At 34.8% G+C, this 27041-nt stretch overlaps 1 protein-coding gene and 1 pseudogene across 1 annotated transcript; both read right to left on the bottom strand.

Annotated features, from left to right (window-relative positions):
- Nucleotides 1-9000: 9000 nt before the first annotated feature.
- LOC149165530 (cytochrome P450 85A1-like) lies at nt 9001-9908 on the bottom strand. Its single transcript, XM_089429847.1, has 4 exons — nt 9614-9908; nt 9410-9516; nt 9191-9312; nt 9001-9100 (listed from the first exon to the last, which is right to left on the bottom strand). Exons 1-4 carry the CDS (start codon nt 9906-9908, stop codon nt 9001-9003), a joined length of 624 nt encoding a protein of 207 aa, XP_089285973.1.
- Nucleotides 9909-13155: 3247 nt separating this feature from the next.
- Nucleotides 13156-14026, bottom strand: LOC149165529 (syntaxin-61 pseudogene; annotated as a pseudogene).
- Between the last annotated feature and the right edge of the window lie 13015 nt (nt 14027-27041).

Genomic DNA, 27041 nt, shown 5'->3' with positions numbered 1-27041 from the left:
TTTATGCACTAAGTAATAAGACTTCTTTAAAATAGGTGAATCTACTTTTCTATCCTCCTTTTATTTAGAACTTCAAACTAATATTTTTTCCTTATTTTAATATATAGGCTGCACAAACCAAAACTTTCTTGTGATATTTTTAGCTTTAAAATGTGGATTTTTAAATATAACTTTCTTGTGATATTTTTAGCCTCAAAATGTGGATTTTTAAATACTTGTTATTTTATATAGAAATGTTAAGGAAACTCTTGATATTGTTAAATACGATAGAAATATAGTTATTTAGGGAATTCTTGATATGGTTAAATATTTTAAAAATATTATTTGTTTTAGCCATTTGTAGTATATTATAAATGTGTTTATGATTCTACATTTTGAATTTTAGGAATTCCATATTATGGTTTTATTTGATGTTTTTTTCTTCTCTAATTCCAATATGTTGTATTTTGTCAAAATCTTTATTTTTCTTTTCTATTTTCTGAAAATGCATCTTATATCAATTTACTGCAAGCATATATACTATATTAATAAATTGTATATATCAATGAACCATGCATGGAATCCAAAAGCCACCTTTACATAAGTAAGGAGTGGCAATATGGATACATCAATATTAACAAAGTCTACATACTCATGAATAACTATGATGAGCCTTAGATTGAAACATGAGTTTTCAATGCTTCAGTTAATTGAGGATGTATGCCCAATGAAAAGGAGAAGATTTCCCATTAAATTTCCCTTAACATTATTATCAAGCATGTGGTATTCAATATCGATCTACAATAATTCTTTAGCATCCTACCGAGATCGTGCTTCTAGAAGATTTTTTTTAATAAAGAAGGATAATGAAGAGAATGACATGTTAATAATGTGACCAGAACCATGGGCGGAAATTTTGGTAAATGTTTAAAAATATTATTTTATGGCTGGTTAATAATGTGACCAGAACTATTGGTGAAAATTTTGGTAAATGTTTAGAAATATATTTTTTATCCCTTCAAAGCATTCCCATTTGCCTCTAAAGCATCATACTTCATCTTGAATAGAATGCAATCTACAGCAGGCTTGCAAATTCTTGAACATATTTTCATAGTATTTTCTTTTTTTTCTTGACATCGCTTTAAGTTACAAGTATCCCCAGTTTTCAAAAGCTTTCAAAAGCACTATCACTGGGGATTGCTACAAGAGATCTAGCTCCTCTCAAATCACTAAGGAAAATTTTAGTTGTTAATATTAGCAAGTTGACTAATTTTCCATGTCTTTTAAAAAGAAATTAGATTAGATAATTCCAATTTTTTCTAAAAATGATTCACCTTTACTTGATAGTAAAAAAATATTTTACATTACAAACAACCCTTAATGTATAGAGACAATGTAAAATCATTAGGAATTTCAATATTTTTATGGAAATATCTTCAAATATTTTAACTTTTGCATATTAGGGACTAGTCAGATTTGCCAAGGTTTCTAATTTTTTAGATAAATACATATTGTTAAATTCATTATCCATTGATAATTATATGAGAGGTTTAAAATATATTTTTTGTGGTTCTAGTAACCATATGTTATAGACTTTTATGTGCTTTACAAGGGTCACTTTAGCTGAGGGAGTCTCTCTTCTACTCTACCTCTCCAAAATTGGCAAAACATAGCAAAAAATGGTCAAAGTTCGGTACGCTAATTACAAACTAATAGGGGTGGGATTTTGATGAAGTTTGAAGTTGTGGGTTTAAAGAGAAATTTGCATTCAAGGAGTAAAAGAATGATATGTTTCAAAAACCCCTAGGGTCATCTTCAACATCTCATATTATATGAAGCTTTCATTAAGGGAGCAAGGAAATTATTTTTCACAAATTTGGAATGATTGTTACAAGTTAGTATTGTTATAAAAGTTTTAGTGAGGTATTTTGGCACATATATAGCTTTGCTTTATAATTTTGCCATGATTTTGCATGTTTTTTAATTTTTTGTTGTTGTTTATATGGTGAAATTTGCAAGTTGTAGTAGTACATTATTGTAATGATAATAATATTATAGTTAAGGTAATAGCCTCACCAAATGCCAAATTGAGATATGAGACCCCTTTGTTTATGGGAGAAGGGATCTCCTTTCCATGGAAATATGATTGCTTAGTTTACAAAGTTTTTCATACTCTTCCCCCACTTTAAGAATGACAAACCATGCCTACATCTACTAGGTGTAGGATGAGTTTTTTTGACTTCTTGTTTATATCGAATGGGTAAATATGTGGCAAGTTAGGGCTAGGGTTGTTTCAGTTTGAAATATGCATTCATACAATTGGACATCAACAAAAAAAATTAGTTTCATGCTTAATTCAGGTGTCAATGCATGGGAAACAAATATATACTAAGGAAGATTATGTATGAAGAGTAGTTAGTGACACCTGGAAAAGAGGATAAAGTTGTTCTAGGAAGGTTTGATTTTTCTAGGAAAAACTTAAAATTGGGATTATTCTATCCATACTTAGCAAGAACGTTTAGTGTAGATATAATTTTGTTTTCATGATTTTACCTCTTTATTTTTCTTCTTTATTTATGAATTTAAATGGTCAACCTTGAAAGTTACAATAGTGTTGTCTTACAGTGGTAGTAGCCATATCAACTTGAAACATATAGTCTATTAGGTTTAGGATCCACTAGTTTCAAGAAAAATGCCTAATTTTAAGATGCATTGATTTTGTTCATGCACTGTTATCTAGACATTACTCAAGTGAAAAATAGATTGTTAAACAAATTCTTTGATTGTTGTTCTAATCTCTTGAACATGATCTATTGATTTCATATTTCCTGGACATTATCAAACTTTCAACTCATTATAAGTGTTGGAATAATGTAGAAATGATATGTCAAGCTAGAGTTGATGAGATGTCTCCTCATAGTGAGTGTTTTAGTTTATGTGTCATAAGTGGTGCCTTTGTAGTTTGTGTTGTGAGTTGGTGATCCGAATTATTTGGATCTAGATTGTCATAGAAGCTATCTATGTGTGCTATATAATTTACTAGTTGTCCAAGAAGTTTGATCAATGAGATTTGATTTCATTCTTGTGCATCTCTATGACTTTTTATAATATGGTATTAGAGCGAGAGAGAGAGATATAGTGAGCCTTGAGATATGAGAACAAGAATACCAAAATCTATGAGGGCATTGAGATCAAAATTTGTGTGAGGTTGTTGTTACATAGATACTCTCCATTTTTTTTAAAGATCTCATTGGTGATTGGTGTTGTCCATTGCTAGTAGGAGGTTATTTGGGGCATAAAGTTGTGGACGGTTTGATTAGCTCTAATGTCGGATTGAAGTTTGTGAAGTTGTTTTTAAACCTCTGAGTACGTAGCAGAAAGAAGTGTGAAAAGTAGTTGGATCTATTATTCAAGTCGTATTCTCCACGTTGGTGAATCATTGGTTTGATTATTATGTTTCCAAAAGTATTTTCCAAGCCATAAAGTGATTTTTTTTTATAAGGAGTATAGTGCAATAAATGAGTTGTATGGGATTCGTTTCTTCATGGCGAAAAATAATTTAGGTAGTATAAGGAGTTAAATATCTTTTTTTGGGTGATAGTTAAAAATTGTTGGTAAAAAGGTGTATTTGGTTAAAAAAAGGGAAAATATTTTTTCACGAAACAGGGTTTGGAAAAAAATGGAGAAATAAGAAGTAATTTTGGCTTAAAGTTTTGGAAAAGGGTTTGGTAAAAAGAAAAAGGAGAAATAAGAAGTAATTTTGGCTTTGTTTTTTATGTGAAGCAATATTAAGTTTTTTTATTTTTAGATCATGTGCATTTGGTTTTGGATGTGGTGAATTTGGATCTTGTGAATTTTGATGTAGATGTGGTGAATTTGGGTGTAGATCTCGCGATTTTTTTGTCATTATGTCAAATTTTTTGGCTGAAACTTATTTGAGTGAGTCCACAAGGTTTGATGGAGGAAATTATGCAAATTGGAAATTCAAGGTATGAACAGTTTTAGAGGGAAATAATTTGTGGCCCATAGTGAGTGGGGTAGAGCCCAAACCCATTATTGTTCCATCTATTCTAGATTAGGAAAAAAGGGAAACAAAAGAAAACATGTTACTATGAATGTTAGTTAAGGACAACACCATTCCTTATTAGGGATTGTAAAAAATCCAAAGAAACATGTGATGTTCTCAAAAGCTTGTATGGAACATCTAATACTAACTGGATTTTGTTCTTGAAGACCAAGTCTTTATCAATTAAAATGGAGGCTAATGTAAGAACAAGAAATTTCATTTCTAGTGTCAAAGAGGTAAGTGATAAGTTAGGAGAAACTCATGAAAAGGTGTCCAATACTCACTTGGTCACTATCACATTAAATGGATTAGTGCAAGATTATCAAATTTTTGTTTCAAGTCTTTAAGCTAGATAGGAGCCTCCTATTTTTGATGAACTCATAGGTATTCTTCTACAAGAGGAAGAGAGGATGAAGAACTTTAATTTGCGATCAAACAATTTAGATTTGACATTGATAGCCAAGGGTAAGGAACCATAGAAAGGCAAGCCACGGGACAAAAGAAAATGAGGAAAGTTTCAAGCAAAGCAGAATGGTATGGCACAATGTAAATCTCCAGTTCATGATAAAAGAAAAGATGATTTTTATTATTGTCGCAAACCTTGAAATCATGCTAAAGATTGTTATAAAAGGAAATATAATGAGTCTAAACATAGAAACATAAGGCATAATGGGAATTATGTGGACAAAGACTCTGAAATCAATGATGGATTTAAAAATCTAAAATTGTTTGTTTATGATGCTGCATTGTATGTTGAGACTAATGATGTGAATGCTTGGTTCATTGATTCTGGTGCATCACTCCATATGTCCTCTAATAAGGATTGGTTTGATGAATATCATGAAACCATTGATGGAACATGTGTTTTTCTAGGAGATAATAGATCCCTTCAAGTTTAAGGATATGGAATAATATGTGTGACATTACCTAATGGAAAAGAGAGACAAATCCATGATGTGTTGTATGTTCGTCATATAAAAAAGAATTTAATTTATGTTTCTACTATTGTTAATCAAGATCTAAAGATGGAATTTGTCAAATCATAGTGTGTTGTTAAAGATATCGAGGATTTCTATAAGGTTATTGCCACAAGTACTAGAGTCGGAGGCTTGTATAAGCTGAATGTGACTAGGACAGGGCATCAAGCAGTGAAATCCAAAAAAATGCCAACATAAATGTTATGGAATCAAAGGTATGGGCATTTAAACCACAATGATTTAATGTTACTTCAAAGAAAAACAATGGTTGAAGGTATTTTTGTTATGAAGAATAATCATGTCGAATGTGAAGCATGTGCACATGGAAAGCAACATAGAGAGGAATTTCCTATACATGAAGAAAAAAGGCAAAGAGAAGTAATCGAATTAATTCATACTAATGTATGTGGACCTATGCAAACTAGATCCCTCGGAGGAGCATTGTACTTTCTTATTTTTTTATGATACATCTAGATCATTGTGAAGAATCATTTGTTGTTACATTGAGCCATTCATCATTGGAAGCACCCAGATTGTGAATTACAGAGGAGAATTTCACACCCAAGATTGCAGAGGATGATCAATCTGTGTTTTTCTAATATCATGGTTGGTTCAACATTTGTGGCATGACATAGATTTAAGGTTTTTAGTATGAACCTGAAACTGTGGTTGCCAACATGACTATGATATCCAAGAATGTTCATTGATATTAAGATGAGATGTAACACTGTACATTTTTAAAATTCATCTTTTTGATTCACTTAGATACAAACATGATCCTTGAATGTCTCTTTTTTGCCCTTCCTTAGATGTTAGCACCTTAACTCTAATACCATGTTGAAGAATCTAGGGCACATGTGGCTAATGAGTTTCTTCTTTTCCGATAACTTTTTTTGAGGCCTTTTTAATTTACTTATTAGAACAATCTTCTCTTTGACATTATTAGAGTGTGTGTTTCTTATTTCATCAAATAGCTCCCAAAAAAAAAGAGACAAGAACACAAGATGTTGGCATTCAGCGAGGGCCAAAAACTCTCCCTCGTTGAGAGGAAAACCCACACATAATTCTTATTATAGAGATTCCAATTGAAGAATAACAAGACCATAACACTTGACCTTCTACGCCACTCAAAGAAGAAGACACCGATCCTACTTTTTGTCACTGCTGAGATCATCATCATTGCTGCACCACTGAAAACATTACTACTCCACCATTAAGGTCTTCATTACTTCTACAACATAATTGTTGCACCTTCACCAAGGTCTTCACAAGATCTCCATATGAATGAGAGATTCTCTTAGATCCACCAAGATCATGACTATTTCATCATAGTTGTGCCTTTCTCAACATCATAATTGCACTTTGATTGAGGTTATCACTATGCCAATGAGTTCTCTACCTTGTCTTCATCATGACCTTGATAACATGCCTTTATCATTGCGCCAATATCTACGTCGTGACCTTCTCTTCACTACGATTATAGCCGAGACGATGGTTTCCATTATGACCGTGTCTAGTATGTCGAGAGTGTTTTATTTTCGGATTACAACTATGTTGAGAGAGTGATCATTACTACTATGAGGAGGTTGAGACACTGATAGGCTTGACCAAATTACTTATGGCTATAATTTCTTGCACCATGATTACACCCAAAATTGTGAAGACATTGTGTTCATTAAACCCATCTGAAATACTGTACTTTTGTACTTATTCAAAATACTGTAACCGTGTACCTTATATGAAATATTGTACCCTGAACTTCATCCACAATTTCAGAGATACCCAAGATCCTATTTTCTATCTTCTGCGCAGACCCTCACTTAGTATATATTGTGGTTTTCCCCTATATTTGAGCCAACATGTCCACCAAAAAGATGTTTCTTCATATGTGAGATGGCTTGATGTTAATATTCATTATTTTTCTGACTTTAACTATTCTCTTCATCATTTTGTAGGAAGACTTGTTTATTCTTGTCTTGGAGGATCGTGCTTGGTCTTGGAGGGCTAATCTAGTCACTAGGTAGACTCATGTACATTCAATATATGCTAAAGAAGAGCTCTTTACATATGTATTTGACTCTTTGACTTTCCTAGACCTATGGAATGAGCAAGAAACTCATTCTTATAATTTATAAAAATAATATTTACTTTTCTTGACAAGTACAAGTATCAAAATTACATTTGTAAATATCGAACCTAGTTAGACTTTCTTCAACAAACCTTAATAAAGTGAATTATTTAAGTATAAGTTGATGTTAAAGAGCCACTTGTTTATATAATTTAGCAACAATAATTTAAGGTATACATGATGGAGAAGGCACTGTATGGGTTGAAGCAAGGTCTTAGATCTTGGTGCAACAAAAAATATCCTTATTTCGCTACAAATGGTTTTAGTGGAAGAAAGAGTCAACCAAATTTATTTGGAAATTGAAATTAGCAAGAACATATTTCAATAGTTTCCTTTTATGTTGATAATATAATCTATAGAATCTTGGAAATATGAAAGGTGCAACAAAGACTAAATTTGAAATGATTGACTCGTGTTTGATGAAGCATTTTCCTAGAATAGAAGTTGAGCAAAGTAAAGAGGATTTTTTTATTTTTCCAATCATGTATGCAAGAAATTTATTACAAAGGTTATGGATGATGAATTATAAGCCAACAATAGCAACTGTAGCAATAGGGAAAAAAATAAGTAAGATGAAGGATGAAGAGTTTCTTAAGAGACATGTTTGAGGCCTCATGTATGTCACAACATCGATTCTAGATATTATTTTTACAATTATTTATATTTCAAGATTCATGGAGTCTCGCCCATGAGGCTTTGGATTAATGGTGAATGGGTGCACTGTAAAGGCACTCCTTGCAATAGGTCACTGGTTCAAGTCCCTCGTGGGTGCTTACCTACCAAAAAAAAAAGATTCATAGAGTCTCTCAAAATCTCACATTGGAAAGTTGCTAAAAGAATTCTATGATGTTGAGGGATAAAAAATTATGAAATTGTTGCACTCAGAAGTGTTCTACAACCCACTACAATAAGAATGTTGTAAAATATTAAGTAGTTTTAATAAGCAATGGTTATTTCATTTTTTAGCACCAAACATATAGACTCATAATCATGTTTTAAATTGGTAACAATTAATTCTATAATGTTATGGACATATGACTAATGTAACCAATATGTAAAGGGAAATTAAAGTTAAATATTTTTGTATTTTCATAAGCATTTATATAAACACAATTATAATAATATACTTTTTAATATATTATTTTATAATTTATATTTAATATTAACATAATTTAATATACATAACAGTTATTTTTAGATATTATTTATATCTTTTAATTAGACTTAAAACCTAATAAATTTGTTTTAAAGCACTAAATAATATGAAACACTAAATTTCTTATATAATATTTATAATTTATAATTATATTACCGTTAGTGTATCTAGTTAAAAGTTTTATTTTAAAAAATAATTTATACCTAAAAATTATTGTTAAATCACTCTAAATTAAATTTAAATCATCAACACTCGTGAAAAGAAGCGGGAAGAATACCTAGAATGCACACAGTTTGTAAGTCATCACGGGGAAATTCCCTTTCAACAACAAATATAAGTGCTGTTTGACATATTTCCATCTCACGGGGACGGTTCAGGGTATTCTTGGATTGACATCTCGTGTAACTAAAATGTGGAATATTGCGCTAGATCGCACCATATGTCAACTTAGCCGCGTCACCACGGAAGAAGAATGCCACCATGTATAGATTGAGCAGAAAAAAAAGTTCAGATGGGATTGCGCAAACAAGTAGCAATCAATATGATTTCAGGCTCTGTTTTCATATTGTATATTTGATATCACTATAAAAATACTGTTATTCTAAAACTAAATATAGTTTACCATGTTTAGCATTGTAAAGATCAATGTTAGCATCCATACTCGACCAAACTTATATATAATTTCGAAAAGTGGCTAATTTCCCAAGTCCTCCAGTCGAACCATGCAGTCAACGTGTGATAGGAAGGGTGAATCAAACCACCTTAACTTGGTATCAGAAGGAATGTAATCCCATCTGCATAGCGCCATAAAATAATGTTTAAATCGGAATTTCCAAAAAAACGAGTCGTTGATGATTTGTGTGGCTGGGAGAGGTAACCCTTACCGGAAATTCGTCACAAGATGGTGCAAGAAAAACGAAACGATCGATATAGCGAACTCATCTCCTGGACATTTTCTAGGGCCAGCTCCAAACAAAATACTGGGTGTACGATTAATAGCCGGGTCCTGAAAGTTATAACTTAACAAGGCATAAGTTAAGTACACACTTAAACGACATTAATTTTTCTTTTTTAGATCGCAAAGGGGTGGCCATAGCTCGTACCTCCCATCGGCGAGGGTTGAAAGTAAGAGGGTCTTCGTAGTAGTTGCTATCTAAATTGGGGACTTCATATAATAACATGCACGTCCATCCTTTGGGAATTGTGTATCCTATAAATAATCATCGCGGATCCGATTGTTATTACGGTAAACGAGTGGTAACAAAATGCTGCAACTTTCTGAGACAGAGACTAACAATATTCAATACCTTGCATTTTTACATTCTCCGCAGTTTTCCTCATCACCATGCTGTAAATACGTCCTGTCGCTAATCTCAGCGTCTCTATTACAACCTGGGAAAAACAGAAGACATGGGTTTGGGTACACGGTGTCGCCATTAGGGTTTGACAAAATGCGGACATAAATCGACGAATCAAATTGATGTCACTACTTACATTTTTGGTGAACGACATTAATTTATAGTCATCCCATGACAGACACTCGTTATTTCCTTTGGTGCGTCTTATTGCTTCGTGTTCTTCCTGCACGATATCAGTGGACATCGGAGATTATTTTATATAAAATTTCGTTTAGTTATCGTGGTACAAGTAGCTATTCAAATTCGTCATCCCGTGCCAAACAATTACACTTTTACAGCAGAAGATATTATCCCTGAGTTCTTGAATGATGTGCGGATTTTCTGATAGAAGCTTCACTGCCAAAGTAATGACTCTTGGTGTAGCTTCACAGAAGCATCCGAATGATATCTACGATCCGAACTGTGGAAATTTCAAAATCGCCATCTTCCTTTTCCTCTTCCTCTTTCAGAAATGAAGATAGTAGGTCGTCCGATGAATCGTAGAATGACAAGTTTTGCTTCCTCTCCATGATAATGCTTTTGATCTGGTCAGAAAGCTCTTGCCTTCTCTGCAATTCCAAAAGTGAGTGTATGATAAGTCAATTACTTCACGAGAAAAATATATGACCAAGTAGTTGAAGGGTGAAAATGGCGGAGGCTATTGAATCGTCTTAGGAAGGCTTCAGCGAATGAAGGTTATTGTTATGAAAGGTAGTTTTCTTTTTAGATGCAGATGTAACGGGTCAGGATTAACTGGCTGACTTCAGCTTGAAATTTTGCTGCGTTTCCTGTAATTTTAGGTTACTGTTAATTTAGCTTTAAGTGGAAACTTATAACTTAGTAAGGCATTGGATTCGGAAACATATTGTTACTATAGCTAACAAATAGATCAGTATATCACTTTACCAAAACAAAACGCAGTGACAAAACAAACAAAAATTCACAAGCAATTTTCCCAACAAATTGTACTAAATCTACTTAATTATTATAAACATTATTTACAAACAAGAAAACATAAAACATACTGCAATGAAATCGTCTTACTAGGAACCGTCTGCCAAGAGAGCGACACTGCCTGAAGATGAAGACTTACAAAGTCCTTATATGAAAATATGTTTCATGAGGAGGAGATACCTTAGTCGATGTTTTTCATTGTTTTGAAGGTAACGTACAGGAGGGGGTCACTGCGTAAAGCGGTGACCAAGAGAGTCCGGTTTCAAGTCGATTTGAAAAAGTAAAGGATTATATTTCCTTAAAACAGAATTAGACATTTAATTATTATCACTTTTTCTATTAAGATGTACACATTAAGGTTAGATGTTTAATTCTTTCTATTTAGTAATTATATTTATGGTTAAAATATTTGTATAATTTTATGTGAAATTAGTACAGATTTGTTGGAATTGTGATGCAAGAGAATCAGCTTTAGGGAATTCATTTTGATGAGGGTCAAAGAGATCATGTAATCTTAAAAAAAACATTATTCCTCTGATACAATTTATACAAAATGATACAATTTAATATCCCTATTACATCAAAGGGGTGTTTAAAACATTTATTTAAGTGTAAACTATCATTTCTTATTTTATATTATCATTTTTGGTATAATTTTTAATTATTCTAAACCTAACTTATTATTTGTTGGACTAAGTGTTGCTCATCTAGTCACATCATTGAACTTGCAAACTAGCCCATTTTGATCAAAATGTTGCCTGTGTTCCACTGCATCCTCTACCATTGCGATGGAGGGGTTCAAAGCTCTGTACACTATTCGAAGTCAAGGTAATCAAGGATGTGTGACCCCCATTGAGCTGCATTTATTTACCATGTCTTTGAAATAGATCCGTTGGTTGGTTGTGATAGAGGGTGAGAGATTTGAGGGGCTGGGGTTTTCGTTATAGATCCGTTGGTTGGTTGTGATAGAGGGTGAGAGATTTGAGGGGCTGGGGTTTTCGTTAGATTGGGGGCAAGGGCAAAGGAGCTTGTGGTTCGTTAGATTGGGGGCAAGGGCAAAGGAGCTTGTGGTGCCTCTAGCCATCTTGGGGGACTTTTGAGTTGAGCATCTCATAGCTAGGTCCACTTTGACGTTTAAAGTAAAAAGAGTGCATCCCTTTCTTGAGGTTCGAAACCACGAACCTTAATTTTTCATTTCATTTCTCAAAGTTTTCTTTCCTAAGTAATACAATGGTTTTTCAACTTGTATTCTTTCAAAAATTTCAATTCAAGGTTTTGTGACCAGATTTTTTTTCTTTGTTTTAGGTAAGAATTTTATCAAACGATCAAGGCTTATACTGGTTCAACATTAGAGCTCAGTGTGACCAAAAAGCATGTCTGTCCAGGTATAATATATTTTTTTAACTTTTTGGTACTCTACTGGTTCCCAATACCAAGGTTTGAGTTTTAATTTGTTCTTTGGTTTTAAATTGTGTCTCGAAGTAAAGTATTTAGGGTTTATTGTTCATTTGTTTTGTAATAATATAATATGTATTTGGTATAATATTTAACAAGAGAAGCTGCATCGCAGCAAGTCCTTGCCAAGTTACTTTTACAAGTTAAAATTATAAGAATATAAAGTTATTAAAGAGTTGCCCAGCAACAATTTACATTATAATTCTTTTAAGCATCAGTAGCATCAGCTGCAGTTTCTTGTGTGAAAGATCCACGAGCAGCTGCATATCCATACCGTGCGTTATACCAAACTTACCGCAACGAAAATGGTTACAAGGTGAGTGCCTGAGAAAGTGTTGCATGATTCACTGGAAAAGCCCATCAAACTGCCTTCAGAAGTCAGATATAGTAAGGACATGTTGAATAGACCTACCAGTACCGAGTCGATGTATTTTTCTTGTTGATTCTATATCAACTGCAATAAAGAACCATTGTGAGGGGCATTGAACACCTGTCAATCAGGGGAGAAGATAGAGAAGATATACTCAGTAAAAAGTGTGCCTTCTTTTCCTTTCAGACAGAGTTGAATTATAAAGCTTTCGTGGTGAAAAAGAAAAACCAATTCCAGAAATTCGCCAATGTGCCAAGAGGATCTATCTGTTCATCATTATGAAGCTCGATCATGTGGGTACATAACAAATTGGCATTCCACGTGCAAGCATATCAACAATTGTTGAGACATCTTGGCATGTGTCCATTACAGATGGAAGCATATCAGCCCGGCTATGAAACAATTCAATATTGCTGGGCAAGCAGCTCAATATTGTTTGTTTGGTGGAGAACTGAATTCAGGTTAACAGAGAATCTGTACAGGTGACAGGATCAGAACTTCAATCTGCATAGTCATGGGTTCTCATAGATCTCAGGATTTGCCTTGCTCATTGCTGAACTAGAAAAATTCAGCTGATGGATCACCATTGCAATAGCGAAGGCAAGCTCTTGTCCACAAACATGGATGGAAAAGTCATTACCTGCAAAGGTATGGTATGGTTTGGTTTGTGTTTTCAGCTTTTCTTTCTGTAAATAGTATTGCAGCTCTGTTTGATCAAAGATAACACAATCATCATTATCTGTCCCTTGGCTCCGGCCTTCTTCATCACCAAAGCGATTTTTTTCTGCACAGAAGAATGTTTTGGATTAGGAATTTTGATAAGTAATGCTTTCAGGTTGAATTTAGAGCAGTACCTAGAGTAGCCTCCGATTCTGATGTCCCTCTATATATATCTGAACAGATAAATCAGATAGTACATTCCTATAGGCTCAGTTTCATTAATTTTGATGTCTTTTAATTCTTCTGAACCAAACAAAAAATATAAAGAGAGGAGAATCCACTTTATATATTACGTAGTATACATTGAGAATGCGAGGATTCATTTTACGAAAATCAGTGTTTAGATAAAGACTCGAGTGGAAACAAATCGATGGTGTTCACATAGAACTAACTTGAACAAAATCCAGTCTATTTGATGTTTTGTCCATGTCTTGGTCAAGGTCCTCCAAAATTCTTTCCTGCAGGCAAAGGCAGATTTGTGGTACGCATCAGTCGACATGATTCACTTCTTTAACATCTTTTAAGAAATGTTGATCTAAAATCAACATGAATTGATAGGCAAACACTGATGAACTCGATCACTTGAATGCATTAGATCATAGTACTAGCAGTTTAATAACCAAAGGAACAAATATGCCCAAGAAAATTCACCTGTCCCATGAGCTCCTCATGTATTGTGAGACCAACACTGCCAAGTCTCTCAACACTCGCACTAAGCGCATCTAACTCTTGATCTTGTTCTCTGGTCACCAGGCAAAGCAAGTTAACAGGCTACCAGATCAATGCTATTCAAGAAAAAGGCTGACAGGTGTAAATTCTTGGAAGAGAAAAACAAATTTTGAAAAAGGCTCTTTAGCAGAGGTGTTCGACAAGTGTAAATTCTTAGAAAGGAAAAACAAAGTTCGAGAAGGCTCTTAAGCGTAGGTGTCTAGACTCTAGAGCACTGTTATAAAAAAAGCTATATTTAAAAGTGATCTTCAACAACATAAATTTGATCATACTTCTAATAACAGAATACATATATTGGGAATTCATAGAAAGGATAACAGTCATTGACGGCTTTGAACTGCAGGAAATACCAGCAAAAAAGTCGTTATATTGCGAAAGCTAGTATTGCTAGTGGCCATCCCACAATTGTTCTAGTCAGAGAATCCACGGCTTCTAATCCTGAGAAAGCCCAGCTCCTCGAGTCCTTCAAGGCCTCAGCTCCTCGAGTCCTTCAAGGCCTCAGGAATATCTCTAGTCCAGGTAATCTCATTAATCTCTTAATTGTTTCGAAACCCACTGCTATTCTATCAAGTAATCATGTTATGATGACCAAAATTTAATCCTATGATCAGTTTCACATTAGAAATCTCACCTTGTTCATTGCTTCTCACTTCAGAAACATAGCTGTTGCAGAGAGCATTAGAGGTTTTGGGAACGGTCTGCTGTTGCAGAGAGCATTAGAGGTTCTGGGAACGGTCTGCCTTGGAGCAATCCAAAACCAAGTCATCCTTCGGGCCTTCGACAGCAAGCTCTGCACATGAATAAAGCAGCATGGCGGTTTCGGCCCAAATGGGCCTCTGTGATGATTTGGTGCCCACGACAGCAAGCTCTCCACATGAATAAAGCAGCATGTCGGTTTCGGCCCAAATGGGCCTCTGTGATGATTTGGTGCCCATGGAAGCGCAGCCTCAGGCGACGAAAACAGCGGCAAAACTCAAGAAGATAATGGCGCTTCTGGAAGCGGTGTATGAGGCGGAGATATGGAGGTCGTTCTCAATGGAGGAGAGGCAGAAGAAAATGGTGAGCAGCGGAATACTAGAAGGCACAATGAGCCCCATTCGGACTCTATCGAACGCCATTGTAAACGAGGTAATCCGCTTCAGTGGAGGCAGCTGTAAGTTGCTTTAATGCAACAGATGGGGTGCATGCAGCCTGCATGCTGCTGAACCATATGGCGGACACCTGCACAACAGCAACCAAACCTTACCATATGTATGTCGTTCGGATATCATACGAAATAACATTAAACATTAGCCAATTAATGTTAGCATTAAGAGCAAACCGCTAACGGTCAGGCCCTGTTCATTGTGCCTAAATAGCAATTTAGGCTATGGTCGGGCCTCTTCCGCCTCGGGAAGAGGCCAAATAAGATGGCGAAGGCAAAGTCAACTCAAGTCAACTGCAAACTTTACAATATAACTGCAAATAACATACGAAAAGTTTGCAAATTAATGCTAACTCGGCTCCGAACGGTTACTATAGTCCCTGCCGGATGCCAGATGGCAGGGACTAATAATATGTATAGAACCACACCATCTATTTCTGATGTACATGATACCATGCATTATGATTTAACATATTTATATTATATGTGTATGACATGTATATATATGTTTATTTGTTGCTGATTTCCTAAATTTTATTGAGGCTTGTTCTTAAAAATATTTATATTTTTAACACTTTCTCCATTTCTTTGTCTTATGAAAGGTTTTACATTGGCTAGTGGAGGGACCTAATTTGATGCAGGATCATCTTGGTAACTCGGCTATCCTAAATAATCACGAATTTTCTTCCCTTATTTCAGTGTGTTTCTTGTCTGAGGTGGTTTTATAATGGCGTGGATCGTGAAGCAAGAAGGGGGAAAAATAGAAATAAAGCAATTGACCCGGGACCAGTGGAAGAAAATATCTACATGTTAATGGGCAAACTCTCCTAACCTTCTTTAATATCTTTTAAGTTAGTAAATTGAAATAGTTGTCATGCTCTTCTGCATTTTTTTAGTTTCAATGCTTAGACTCTGATTAAATAAAACGTCTTACAAGAAATCAACATATCAAGTATGGTGGGCTTTTTAGCGGGATGACTAGGCATGATGTTTGGCCTCGAAGTTGATGGATATGGTCAGATAGTTATAATTTGGACAAAAGCTTGCTGATGTCAATAAAAGTGTGGGATTTGAACCAGGGTTTTATGAGCCTCTGAGAAACCAAATTTACAATGATATGATAGAAGACAGTATGAGATTAAACAACGAATAGAGCATTCAAACCTCAGAAAAGATTTTAGAAATGAGATGGACCCTAAAAAGCTAAAATGGTCTTTGTGAAGCTAAACTTTTTCCTTTCATGACTAATAAATTATTACAAGTTCTGATTCGTAATTTATTGTATTTTGTTGAATGTTTTGGATTGATTCAATATTGCTATGTACTTTGAGTATGGAATCCATAGGTCTCATTGGAATGCAAGGAAGAGGACAACCTATATGATTACATGATTGCATTTTTCTATTATTTGATGTCAGAGAGATTTTGTGCTCTCCAGCATGGAGTGCTTTTGGAGGTGAATGTTCTCAACATCATTAGTATGGCCTGCAAGTTCTTTATGGGTTCCAGATTAAGGCTCCCATTGACCTTCTAATGATAGCCTATTCTAATGCGTCATTGGATTCTTATCTTGGTATTGATTTCTAGACCTAGTTTTTGTGTCAGTGTGAATGACCAAAAGGTTATGCTTTCCTTACACTATTGGGATATGATAGCTTTATTTCCTAAGAAGATTAAATGGACGTCAATTTGGTGTATATAGACAAGGAATATATGAAATTTTTGAATGCCACATTCTTACATGTCTATTTTAGTTTCAGGTCCTTAAAAATAGATGAATTTTGTTGTTGTTTCTGTAGCAGTTGGTTTTTATAAGTATTAAGTTGTTGTTTATGCACTAAGTAATAAGACTTCTTTAAAATAGGTGAATCTACTTTTCTATCCTCCTTTTATTTAGAACTTCAAACTAATATTTTTTTAGTATTTTAATATATAGGCTACACAAATCAAAACTTTCTTGTGATATTTTTAGCTGCAAAATGTGGATTTTTAAATATAACTTTTTTGTGATATTTTTAGCCTCAAAATGTGGATTTTTAGATAATGGTTATTTTATATAGAAATGTTAAGGCAACTCTTGATATTGTTAAATATGGTAGAATATAGTTATTTAGGCAATTCTTGATATTGTTAAATATTTTAAAAATATAATTTGTTTTAGCCATTTGTTGTATATTATAAATGTCCTTATGATTTTACATTTTTAATTTTAGGGATTCTATGTTATGGTTTTCTTTGATGCTTTTTTTTCTTCTCTAGTTTCAATATGTGTCAAAACTTTTATTTTTATTTTTTTGTATTTTCTGCAAATGCATCTTACTTCAATTTATGGCACAAATATATACTACATTAAATTGTATATTTCAATGAACCAAGCATTGAATCCAACAGCCACCTTTACACAGGTAGGGAGTGGCAATATGAGTACATCAATATTAACAAAGTCTACATACTCATGAATAACTATGATGAGCCTTGATTGAAACATGAGTTTTCAATGCTTCAATTAATTGAAGATGTATGCCAAATGAAAAGGAGAAGATTTCCAATTAAATTTCACTTAACATGGGGTATTCAATATCAATCTACAATAATTCTTTAGCATCCTACTTAGATCGTGTTTCTAGAAGATTTTTTTTAATAAAGAGGGATAATGAAGAGAATGACATGTTAATAATGTGACGAGAACCATTGGTGAAAATTTTAGTAAATGTTTAGAAATACTTTTTATGGCTTATTAATAATGTGACTAGAACTATTGGTGAAAATTTTGGTAAATGTTTAGAAATTTTTTTTTTTTTTAATGTTTTTCAAGCATTCCAATTTGGCTCTAAAGCATCATATTAAATGGAATCTACAGCAAGCTTGCAAAATTCTTGAAAATATTTGCTTACTAATTTTTTATTTTTATTTTTCTTTCTTGATATCTCTTTAGGTTACAAGTATCCCCAATTCTCAAAAGCATTATCACTAACGATTGCTACAGGAGATCTAGCTCCTCTCATATCACTAACGAAAATTTTAGTCGCCAATATTAGCAAGTTGAATAATTTTCCATATCTTTTAAAAATAAATTAGATTAGACAATTCCATTTTCTTTTAAAAATGATTCACCTTTACATTATAGTAAAAAAATATTTTACATTACAAACAGCCCTTAATGTATAGAGACAATATAAAATCATTAGGAATTTCAATATTTTTATGGAAATATCTTTAAACATTTTAACCTTTGCATATTAGGGACTAGTCAGATTTGCCAATATTTCTAATCTTTTAGATAAATACATATTGTTTAATTCATTATACATTGATAATTATATTAGAGGTTTAAAATATATTTTTTGGGGTTCTAGTAACCATATGTTGTAGACTTTTATGTGCTTTGCAAGCATCACTTTAGCTGAGGGAGTCTCTCTTCTACTCTACCTCTCCAAAATTGGCAAAACATAGCAACAAATTGTCAAAGTTCGGTATGCTGATTACAAACTAATAGGGGTGGGATTTTGATGAAGTTTGAAGTTGTGGTTTTGAAGAGAACTCTGCACTCAAGGAGTAAATGCATGATATGTTTCAATAACCCTAAGAAGTTTTCATTCAGGGAGCAAGGAAATTACTTTTTAAAAATTTGGAATGATTGGAACAAGTCATTATTGTTATAAAAGTTTTAGTGAGGTATTTTGGTACATATATAGCTTTGTTTTACAATTTTGCCATGATTTTGCATGTTTTTTTTTATTGTTTTTGTCGTTTATATGGTGAAATTTGCAAGTTGTAGTAGTACATTATTGTAATGATAATAGTATTCTAGTTAAGGTAAAAGCCTCACCAAATTCCAAATTAACATATGAGACCCCTTTGTTTGTGGGAGAAGGGATCTCCTTTCCATGGAAATATGCTTGCTTAGTTTACAAAGTTTTTCATATTCTTAGCCCACTTTACAAATGACAAACCATGCCTACATCTACTAGGTGTAGGATGAGTTTTTTTGACTTCTTGTTTATATTGAATGGGTAAAGATGTGGCAAGTTAGGGCTAGGGTTGTTTTAGCTTGAAATATGCATTCATACAATTGGAAATAAACAAAAAAAGATGGTTTCATGATTAATTCAGGTTTCAATGCATGGGAAATAAATATATACTAAGGAAGATTATGTAGGAAGAGTAGTTATTGACGCTTGGCAAAGAGAATAAGTTTGTTCTAGGAAGGTTTGTTTTTTCTAGGAAAAACTTAAAATTGGGATTATTCTAGCCATATTTAGCAAGAACTTTTAGTGTAGATATAACTTTGTTTTCATGATTTTACCTCTTTATTTTTATTTTTTATTTATGAATTTAAATGGTCAACCTTGAAAGTCGCAATAGTGTTGCCTTATAGTGGTAGTAGTCATATCAACTTGAAACATATAGTCTATTAGGTTTAGGATCAACTAGTTTCAAGAAAAATGCCTATTTTTAAGGGGCATTGATTTTGTTCATGCATTGTTATCTAGACATTACTCAAGTGAAAAATAGATTGTTAAATGGATTCTTTGATTGTTGTTCTAATCTCTTGAACACGATCTATTGATTTGATGTTTCCTAGACATTGTCAAATTTTCAAATCATTATACGTGTTGGAATAATGTAGAAATGATATGTCAAGTTAGAGTTGATGAGATGTGTTCTCATAGTGAGTGTTTGAGTCTATGTGTCATGGGTTGCGTCTTTGTAGTTTGTGTTGAGAGTTGGTGATCCGAATTATTTGGATCTAGATTGTCCTAGAAGCTGTCTATGTGTGGCTATATAATGTACTTGTTGTCTAAGAATTTTGATCAATGAGATTTGATTTCATTCTTGTGCAACTCTCTAATTTTTTGTAATATGGTATCAGAGCGAGAGGGAGTTATAGTGAGGCTTTAGATCTGAGGACAAGAATACCAAAATCTGTGAGGGCATTGAGATCAACATTTGTGTGAGCTTGTTGTTACATAGATAGTCTCCATTTTTTTTAAACATCTCATTGGTGATTGGTGTTTTCCATTGCTAGTAGGTGGTTATTTGGGGCATAAAGTTGTGGACAGTTTGATTAGCTCTAAAAGTGGAGTGAAGTTTGTGAAGTTATTTTTAAACCTCTGAGTACATAGAAGAGAGAAGCATGAGAAGTAGTTGGATCTATTATTCAAGTCGTATTCTCCACATTGGTTAATCGTTGGTTTTATTATTATGTTTCCAAAAGGATTTTCCAAGACATAGAGTGATTTTTTTATAAGGAGTATAGTGCGATAAAGGAGTTGTATGGGATTCATTTTTTCATGGTGAAAAGGAATTTAGGTAGTATAAGTAGTTAAATATCTTTTTTTGGGTGAAAGTTAAAAATTGTTGGTAAAAAGGTGTATTTGGTTAAAAAGGGGAAAACATTTTTTTAGGAAATAGGGTTTGGAAAAAAAAATGGAGAAATAAGAAGTAGTTTTGGCTTAAAGTTTTGGAAAAATTGTTTCGTAAAAAGAAAAGGGAGAAATAAGAAGTAATTTTGGTTTTTTTTTTATCTGAAGCAATATTAAGTTCTTTTATTTTTAGATTATGTGCATTTGGTTTTGGATGTGGTGAATTTGGATCTCGTGAATTTGGATGTAGATGTGGTGAATTTGGGTGTAGATATCATGAATTTGGGTGTAGATCTCGTGATTTTTTAGTCATTATGTCAATTTTTTTGCTTGAAACTTATTTGAATGAGTCCACAATGCTTGATGCAGGAAATTATGCAAATTGGAAATTCAAGGTATGAATAGTTTTAGAGGGAAATAATTTGTGGCCCATAGTGACTCGAGTGGAGCCCAAACCCATTATTGTTCCAGCTATTCTAGATTGGGAAAAAAGGGAAACAAAAGAAAACGTGTTACTATGAATGTTAGTTTTTTTTCTAGGTAATGCTAATCTATTAATGGACAAGCTAAAATTACAGCAAGGCTCCGGCCTCTGTGGTGCTGAACAAGGTAATATTAGTATGGAACCAAAAACCAAAAAACATGACTGCCCACTGAGGGGAAACCAATCTGAATGTATCCATAATCAAAGCCCACGTAGGGGTCCCAGATCATAAACAAAAACAAGTAAAGCCCACACAGGGGTCCTGAGTAAGATCCAACCAAAATGAAACATGTGGATTGAAAAAACATTAGGAAAATAGAGAGTTGGAACCTAGTTTGCACATATGTCAAGCTAAGCCCACTAGGCGTCTGGTGGAATTTCATCCACAATTTGACAGGCATAGTCAACCTAGTCCACCGCTCTTCCTCGATGTGACCGCCGTAGTCATTCCCCTCTGCCACCGCTATAGACGTGCCACCCTGGCTGCCACCGACCTCTTGCATGCTGCTCGAGCAGCCAACGACTGTGTGTTGGCCGCTAGCCATTTCCTCCCCATGCAGGGTGCTGCCATGGCCATCTTTGTGCCTGAGCATGGCTATCTTTCTGTCTGTGTTTTCTCTAGCTCCTCTGTCTCACGTCTCCTCGGCCTTCCCTCTAGTGCACGTCTTCCCTTCCTCTGGTTTAGGTCCTTGAGTCCGTGTAGCTTTCTCCTCCTGCTGACTTAGTTCTTCGTTGAATGACACAGTGAGGGTGGCAATAATGGCGGGGCGATGCAGTGTGCTCTGAAAATGGTATTGGGCAGTGTGGTAAGAGGGGTGAGGGGGTCAAGAGGGTCAGTCATTTGGATGGCAGCATTCACTCTTCCTGCCCCATAATCCTGAGCCTGGCTTTTGCCGTTGCGGGTATTCGGGTAATATCCAGTGAGATGACCACTGGACTGATCAGAAGAAGGGGTGGAGGAAGGGGTCTCGAGTTCAGGGATGGGCAGTGAGGCTCGGAAAGTGCTACAGCTTCGACTTCTATCGCGTCTGCTACAAATCCTATGGCGACTCTGTGTCATACCGTGGAGAGTGGATTGGCGATTGAAGTTTTGGGCTGGGATGATAGAGGTTTAATCAGAATGAGTAGCTGGTGAGGTATAATTCACTTTGGGATTATTGCTGCTATTGAGCCTAGAAGTAGGGGAGTTTTGGGTAGAATTCAGAATACATTGAGTGATTTGGGTGAAATGGAAGCCATTTCCCAAGTCCACGCAGCTAAGAAGCTAGCAACAATGCCCTATGGATTTGCAGAAGTTTGGCTCCTTAGCTTGAGGGGCGCAAGGGCATCTAAGAGAGGAGGGGGAGATAGAATTCTGGCCAGCATTTTCCATGACCTTCAGCTTACTACAGTCGTCTCAACCTAAGCACCAGATTAATGGTGCCTACATGTTGACAGTGTTGTGCCATAAATTGGCATGAAAGGGGACAGGGGTGGCCATGTGGCTCGGTGGCCTACCATTCTCCTGTCTTATCTTCATTAATTTCCAATTAATCACCCGCATCTGGGTGTACTATGAAGGTTAGTTAAGGACAACATCATTCCTTATTAGGGATTGGAAAACATCCAAAGAAACATGGGATGTTCTCAAAAGCTTGTATGGAACATCTAATACTAACCAGATTTTGTTCTTGAAGACCAAGCTTTTATCAATTAAAATGGAGGCCAATGAAAGTATAAGCAATTTCATTTCTCGTGCTAAAGAGCTAAGTGATAAGTTAGGAGAAACTCGTGAAAAGGTATCCAATACTCACTTGGTCACTATCACATTAAATGGCTTAGTGTAAGATTATCAAATTTTTGTTTCAAGTCTTTCAGCTAGAGATAAGCCTCTTATTTTTGATGAACTCATAGGTATTCTTCTACAAAAGGAAGAGAGGATGAAGAACTTCAATTTGGGCTCAAACAATTTAGATTTGAAATTGATAGCCAAGCGTAAGCAACCATACAAAGGCAAGCCATGGGAGAAAATAAAAGGAGGAAAGTTTCAAATAAAGAAGAATGGTATGGCACAATGTAAATCTCCAGTTCATGATAAAAGAAATGATTATTATTATTATTGTGGAAAACCTATATATCATGCTAAAGATTTTTATACAAGGAAATATAATGAGTCTAAACATATAAACATAAGGCATAATGGGAATTATGTGGACAAAGACACCTAAATCAATGATGGATTTAAAAATCTAAAATTGTTTGTTTCTGATGTTGCATTGTATGTTGAGACTAATGATGTGAGTTCTTGGTTCACTGATTCTGGTGCATCACTCCATATGTCTTGTAATAAGGATTGGTTTGATGAATATCATGAGAACATTGATGGAACATGTGTTTATCTAGGAGATAATAGATCCCTTCAAGTTCAAGGATATGGGATAATATGTGTAATGTTACATAATGGAAAAGAGAGATTGATCCATGATGTGTTGAATGTCCCTGGTATAAAAAACAATTTGGTTTATGTTTCTACAAATGTTAATCAAGATTTAAAGATGGAATTTGTCAAATCATAGTGTGTTGTTAAAGATATCGAGGATTTCTATAAGGTTATTTCCACAAGTACTAGAGTTGGAGGCTTGTATAAGCTGAATGTGACTAGGACAGGGCATCAAGCATTGACATCCACAACAATGCCAACATAAAAGTTATGGAATCAAAGGTATGGGCATTTAAACCACAATGATTTAATGTTCAAAGAAAAAAAATGGTTGAAGGTCTTCTTGTTGTGAAGAATAATCCTATTGAATGTGAAGCGTGTGCACTTGGCAAGCAACATAGAGAGGAATTTCCTATACATGAAGAAAAAAGGCAAAGAGAAGTACTTGAATTAATTCATACTAATGTACATGGACCTATGCAAACTAGATCCCTTGGAGGAGCATTGTACTTTCTTATTTTTGTTGATGATAGATCTAGATACACTTGGGTTTATTCCATAAGAAAGAAAAGTGATGTATTTGAGTACTTTAAGGAATTCAAAAACATGGTGGAAAAACAAAATGGGAAACACATCAAAATTCTCAGATCTGATCAAGGGGTAGAATACAAATCAAGAGATTTTAATCAATATTGCAAAAGTCATGGTATTCTACAACAATTTATAGTGCCTCATACACCTTAGCAAAATGGAGTCGCTCAAAGGAAAAATAGAACACCAGTGGAATGTGCACAGAGTATTCTTGAAGGTAAAAATATCTCTAATGGGTTTTGGGATAAATCCATTAATACAGTTTTTATTTGAAAAATAGGAGTCCAACCACAATTTTAGATCCAAAAACACCTTTTGAAGCATTTTATGGATATAAACCAAAAGAGAATCATTTAAGAGTTTTTGATGCAAGGTGTTTGCACATATTCCAAAAGATGAAATAAGAAAACTTGATGAAAAATCAATTAAGTGCACATTAATTGGTTATTGTGATGATGAAAAGGCATACAAGTTGTTTGGTCCTACTTCACATAGATTGCTTACAAGTAATGATGTGGTGTTTCATGAAAATGTAGATGAAGGTGATAAAATGAATAACATAGGTGTATGGCATGATATTGATGATTATGTCAAAATAGAAGCATCTTGTGAAGAGGAAGAGGAATAGGTACAACGACTGGTACAAGAACAAGTATAGGTTCAACAATAGGAAGCATCTAGCAGTCATGATACTCCAAGAAGAGAACAAAAGACTCAACAAAGCAAGAAGAAGGGTGAAAGCATTGAAACTCTAAGGAGGTCATCACGTCAAATTCAACCACCTATAAAGTATAAAGATTATGCATTAATGTCTCATGTAATGAATGTTGTATAACCATCAATTTATGAAGAAGGTAAAGAATATAAACAATGGAGAGATGCAATGAATGAACAATACAGCTCCATAATGAGGAATGATACATGGGAATTAACAACATTTCCCAAAGATAAAGTTCCCATCGGATGAAAATGGTTGTTCAAACCAAAGATTAATGTTGATGGTAGTATTGATAAGTATAAACCTAGATTGGTTGCAAAAGGTTACTCACAAGAAGAAGACATTCATTATGAAGATACTTTTGCACATGTAGCTAAACTGAATACAATTAGAATCATGATTGCATTATCTACAAAACAAAAAAGGAAAATTTATCAGTTAGATATCAAATATTCTTTCTTAAATGGTGAATTAAAAGAAGAAGTTTATTTGGTTCAGCCTGAAGGGTTTGTGAAGTAGGGATAGGAGCATCTTGTTTGCAAGATAAAGAGAAATTTGTATGGTTTGAAACAAACACCAAGATCTTGGTATGTGAAAATTGATTCATTCTTTTATGAGAAAGGTTTTGTGAGAAGAAAAAGTGATACTAACTTGTACATCAAGAGAGATGAAGATGGGAATATTGCCTTGATATCTTTGTATGTTCATGATCTTATCATAATAGCGACTGCACACACGTAGATTAAAGAAATTAAAATTCAACTATTATTGGCTTGATGGGGCCTGAGCTAGGTTCAAAATCGTTTTAGCCAAACAAATCCCGCACTACGAGCCCTTTTGGCAACAATCCACAGGGCGCGGACTAAAGTCTCATCCGAGGTAGTATGGGACGGTGTTTGAACCAGGTTTCTACACCCTAGGGATGTCTTGAATGGTGTCTGGAGGGGTTGCTAACTACTTCATGCACTGGCACTACTTTGCATAGTAGTCTGGCCTTTACGTAGCTAGACGACAAGGCCCTTCTTAGATTCTTATTATTGAAGTGTTTATTAAAGATTTGATCTAGTTCTTACGGTCTTTACTCAAGCATTCAATAGATATAACCAATGTGCGCAACCATAAATCTTACAGGTAAGCATAAATTCAGAACATAAGAATAAACATATAGATCCACGATCAAATGCACTAAAATTCAGAAACACTTATCTTTATTAATCTTATGTTCATCACAATTAGATCCAGCCTGCGCACTCAGCTGTAGGGGTCCGAGCACACAGCTGCGGACTCTACCTAGCATCTCCACACACAGCTGGAGAGCCTACATTACTACTATAACCCATGACTCAGACCTATAGACTCAGAGTGAATATCACCTTCTCTAACCAACACACTTCAGATCTTATCAAGAATTACAAAAAACTACTTTATACCCGCTCTATTTATACATTCTCATAGTTTGCAGACCATGGGTAGGCCAACTCGCTTTCTATTATTTTACATTATTTTCAGGCAGACAACCCTTTGACTTGACTCATTACAATTCACGCTCCATGCACTTCGTGGAGCCTTTACCATACCTTTACCAAAAATTGTGGGCTTTAATCCCCAAAACCATTATGCGGGGCTACACTGCCCAACAAGCCCCCAACACAATCATCGTGACTCGTCCTGAGTCACTCGGCAGGTGCGGCGATCTTGGCTCAGAGTCCGTCTAGAAACGTCTACGTTGTGCTGACATCTACCACACATTCTTCTGTTGTCCGTTGTATCACTTATGCGTAGCTTTCTAATGCATTGTCGGAGGCACCTTCCTATACTAGGGCATAGGTGTCCTGTAGCTGAGTCAGCTTCCCCTCAATCGTAGTGGTGATCGTTAATGCTTCCTCGAGCCAAGGTTATATGCGAGCTTTAATCCCAACTTCTTTCTATCGTGTGGCATCCACCGATTCCTTCATGGCTTAGGCCTACCTCATCTTGGCTAAGTGCTGAGTGAGGGTGACCATTTGCACAGTCCCCGAGACATTGTCATAAGTTTGTTGTAACTCTCGTACTTTTGTCTCTACCTGCTACAGCGTTGGGTCTTCTTGTAGTGATGTGAGTGTAATAAGTGACTGATCCAACAATCCTGTGTAATCCTGCATAGCATGCTCTATCACTTCCAATCCTGCTTGAGGGGCGTGGTGGCACTACTCTTTGACTTTCGGTGGTGTAGAGGGTTGTGATTTCAGTATTTGCTCCGCGATCTGCAAGTTCAATACCCACTGAGCTTTGGTAGCCTCTTCTTGGGCCTTACGTAATCCTGCGGCCATGTGATGAATCTTTTCGGCTACTAAGAGTTCTGCTGGCACACTACTACAGACCTCTGCCACGACTTGTTCCAATTCTATG

The sequence above is a fragment of the Pinus tabuliformis genome, chromosome 5_1 (genome assembly GCF_031772625.1).
Source record: "Pinus tabuliformis cultivar Carrire ecotype Pingquan chromosome 5_1, CPIR1, whole genome shotgun sequence".
NCBI lineage: Eukaryota > Viridiplantae > Streptophyta > Pinopsida > Pinales > Pinaceae > Pinus > Pinus tabuliformis.
The sequence above is the reverse complement of the archived record's forward strand: the minus strand, read 5'-3'. Positions and strand labels throughout refer to the sequence as shown.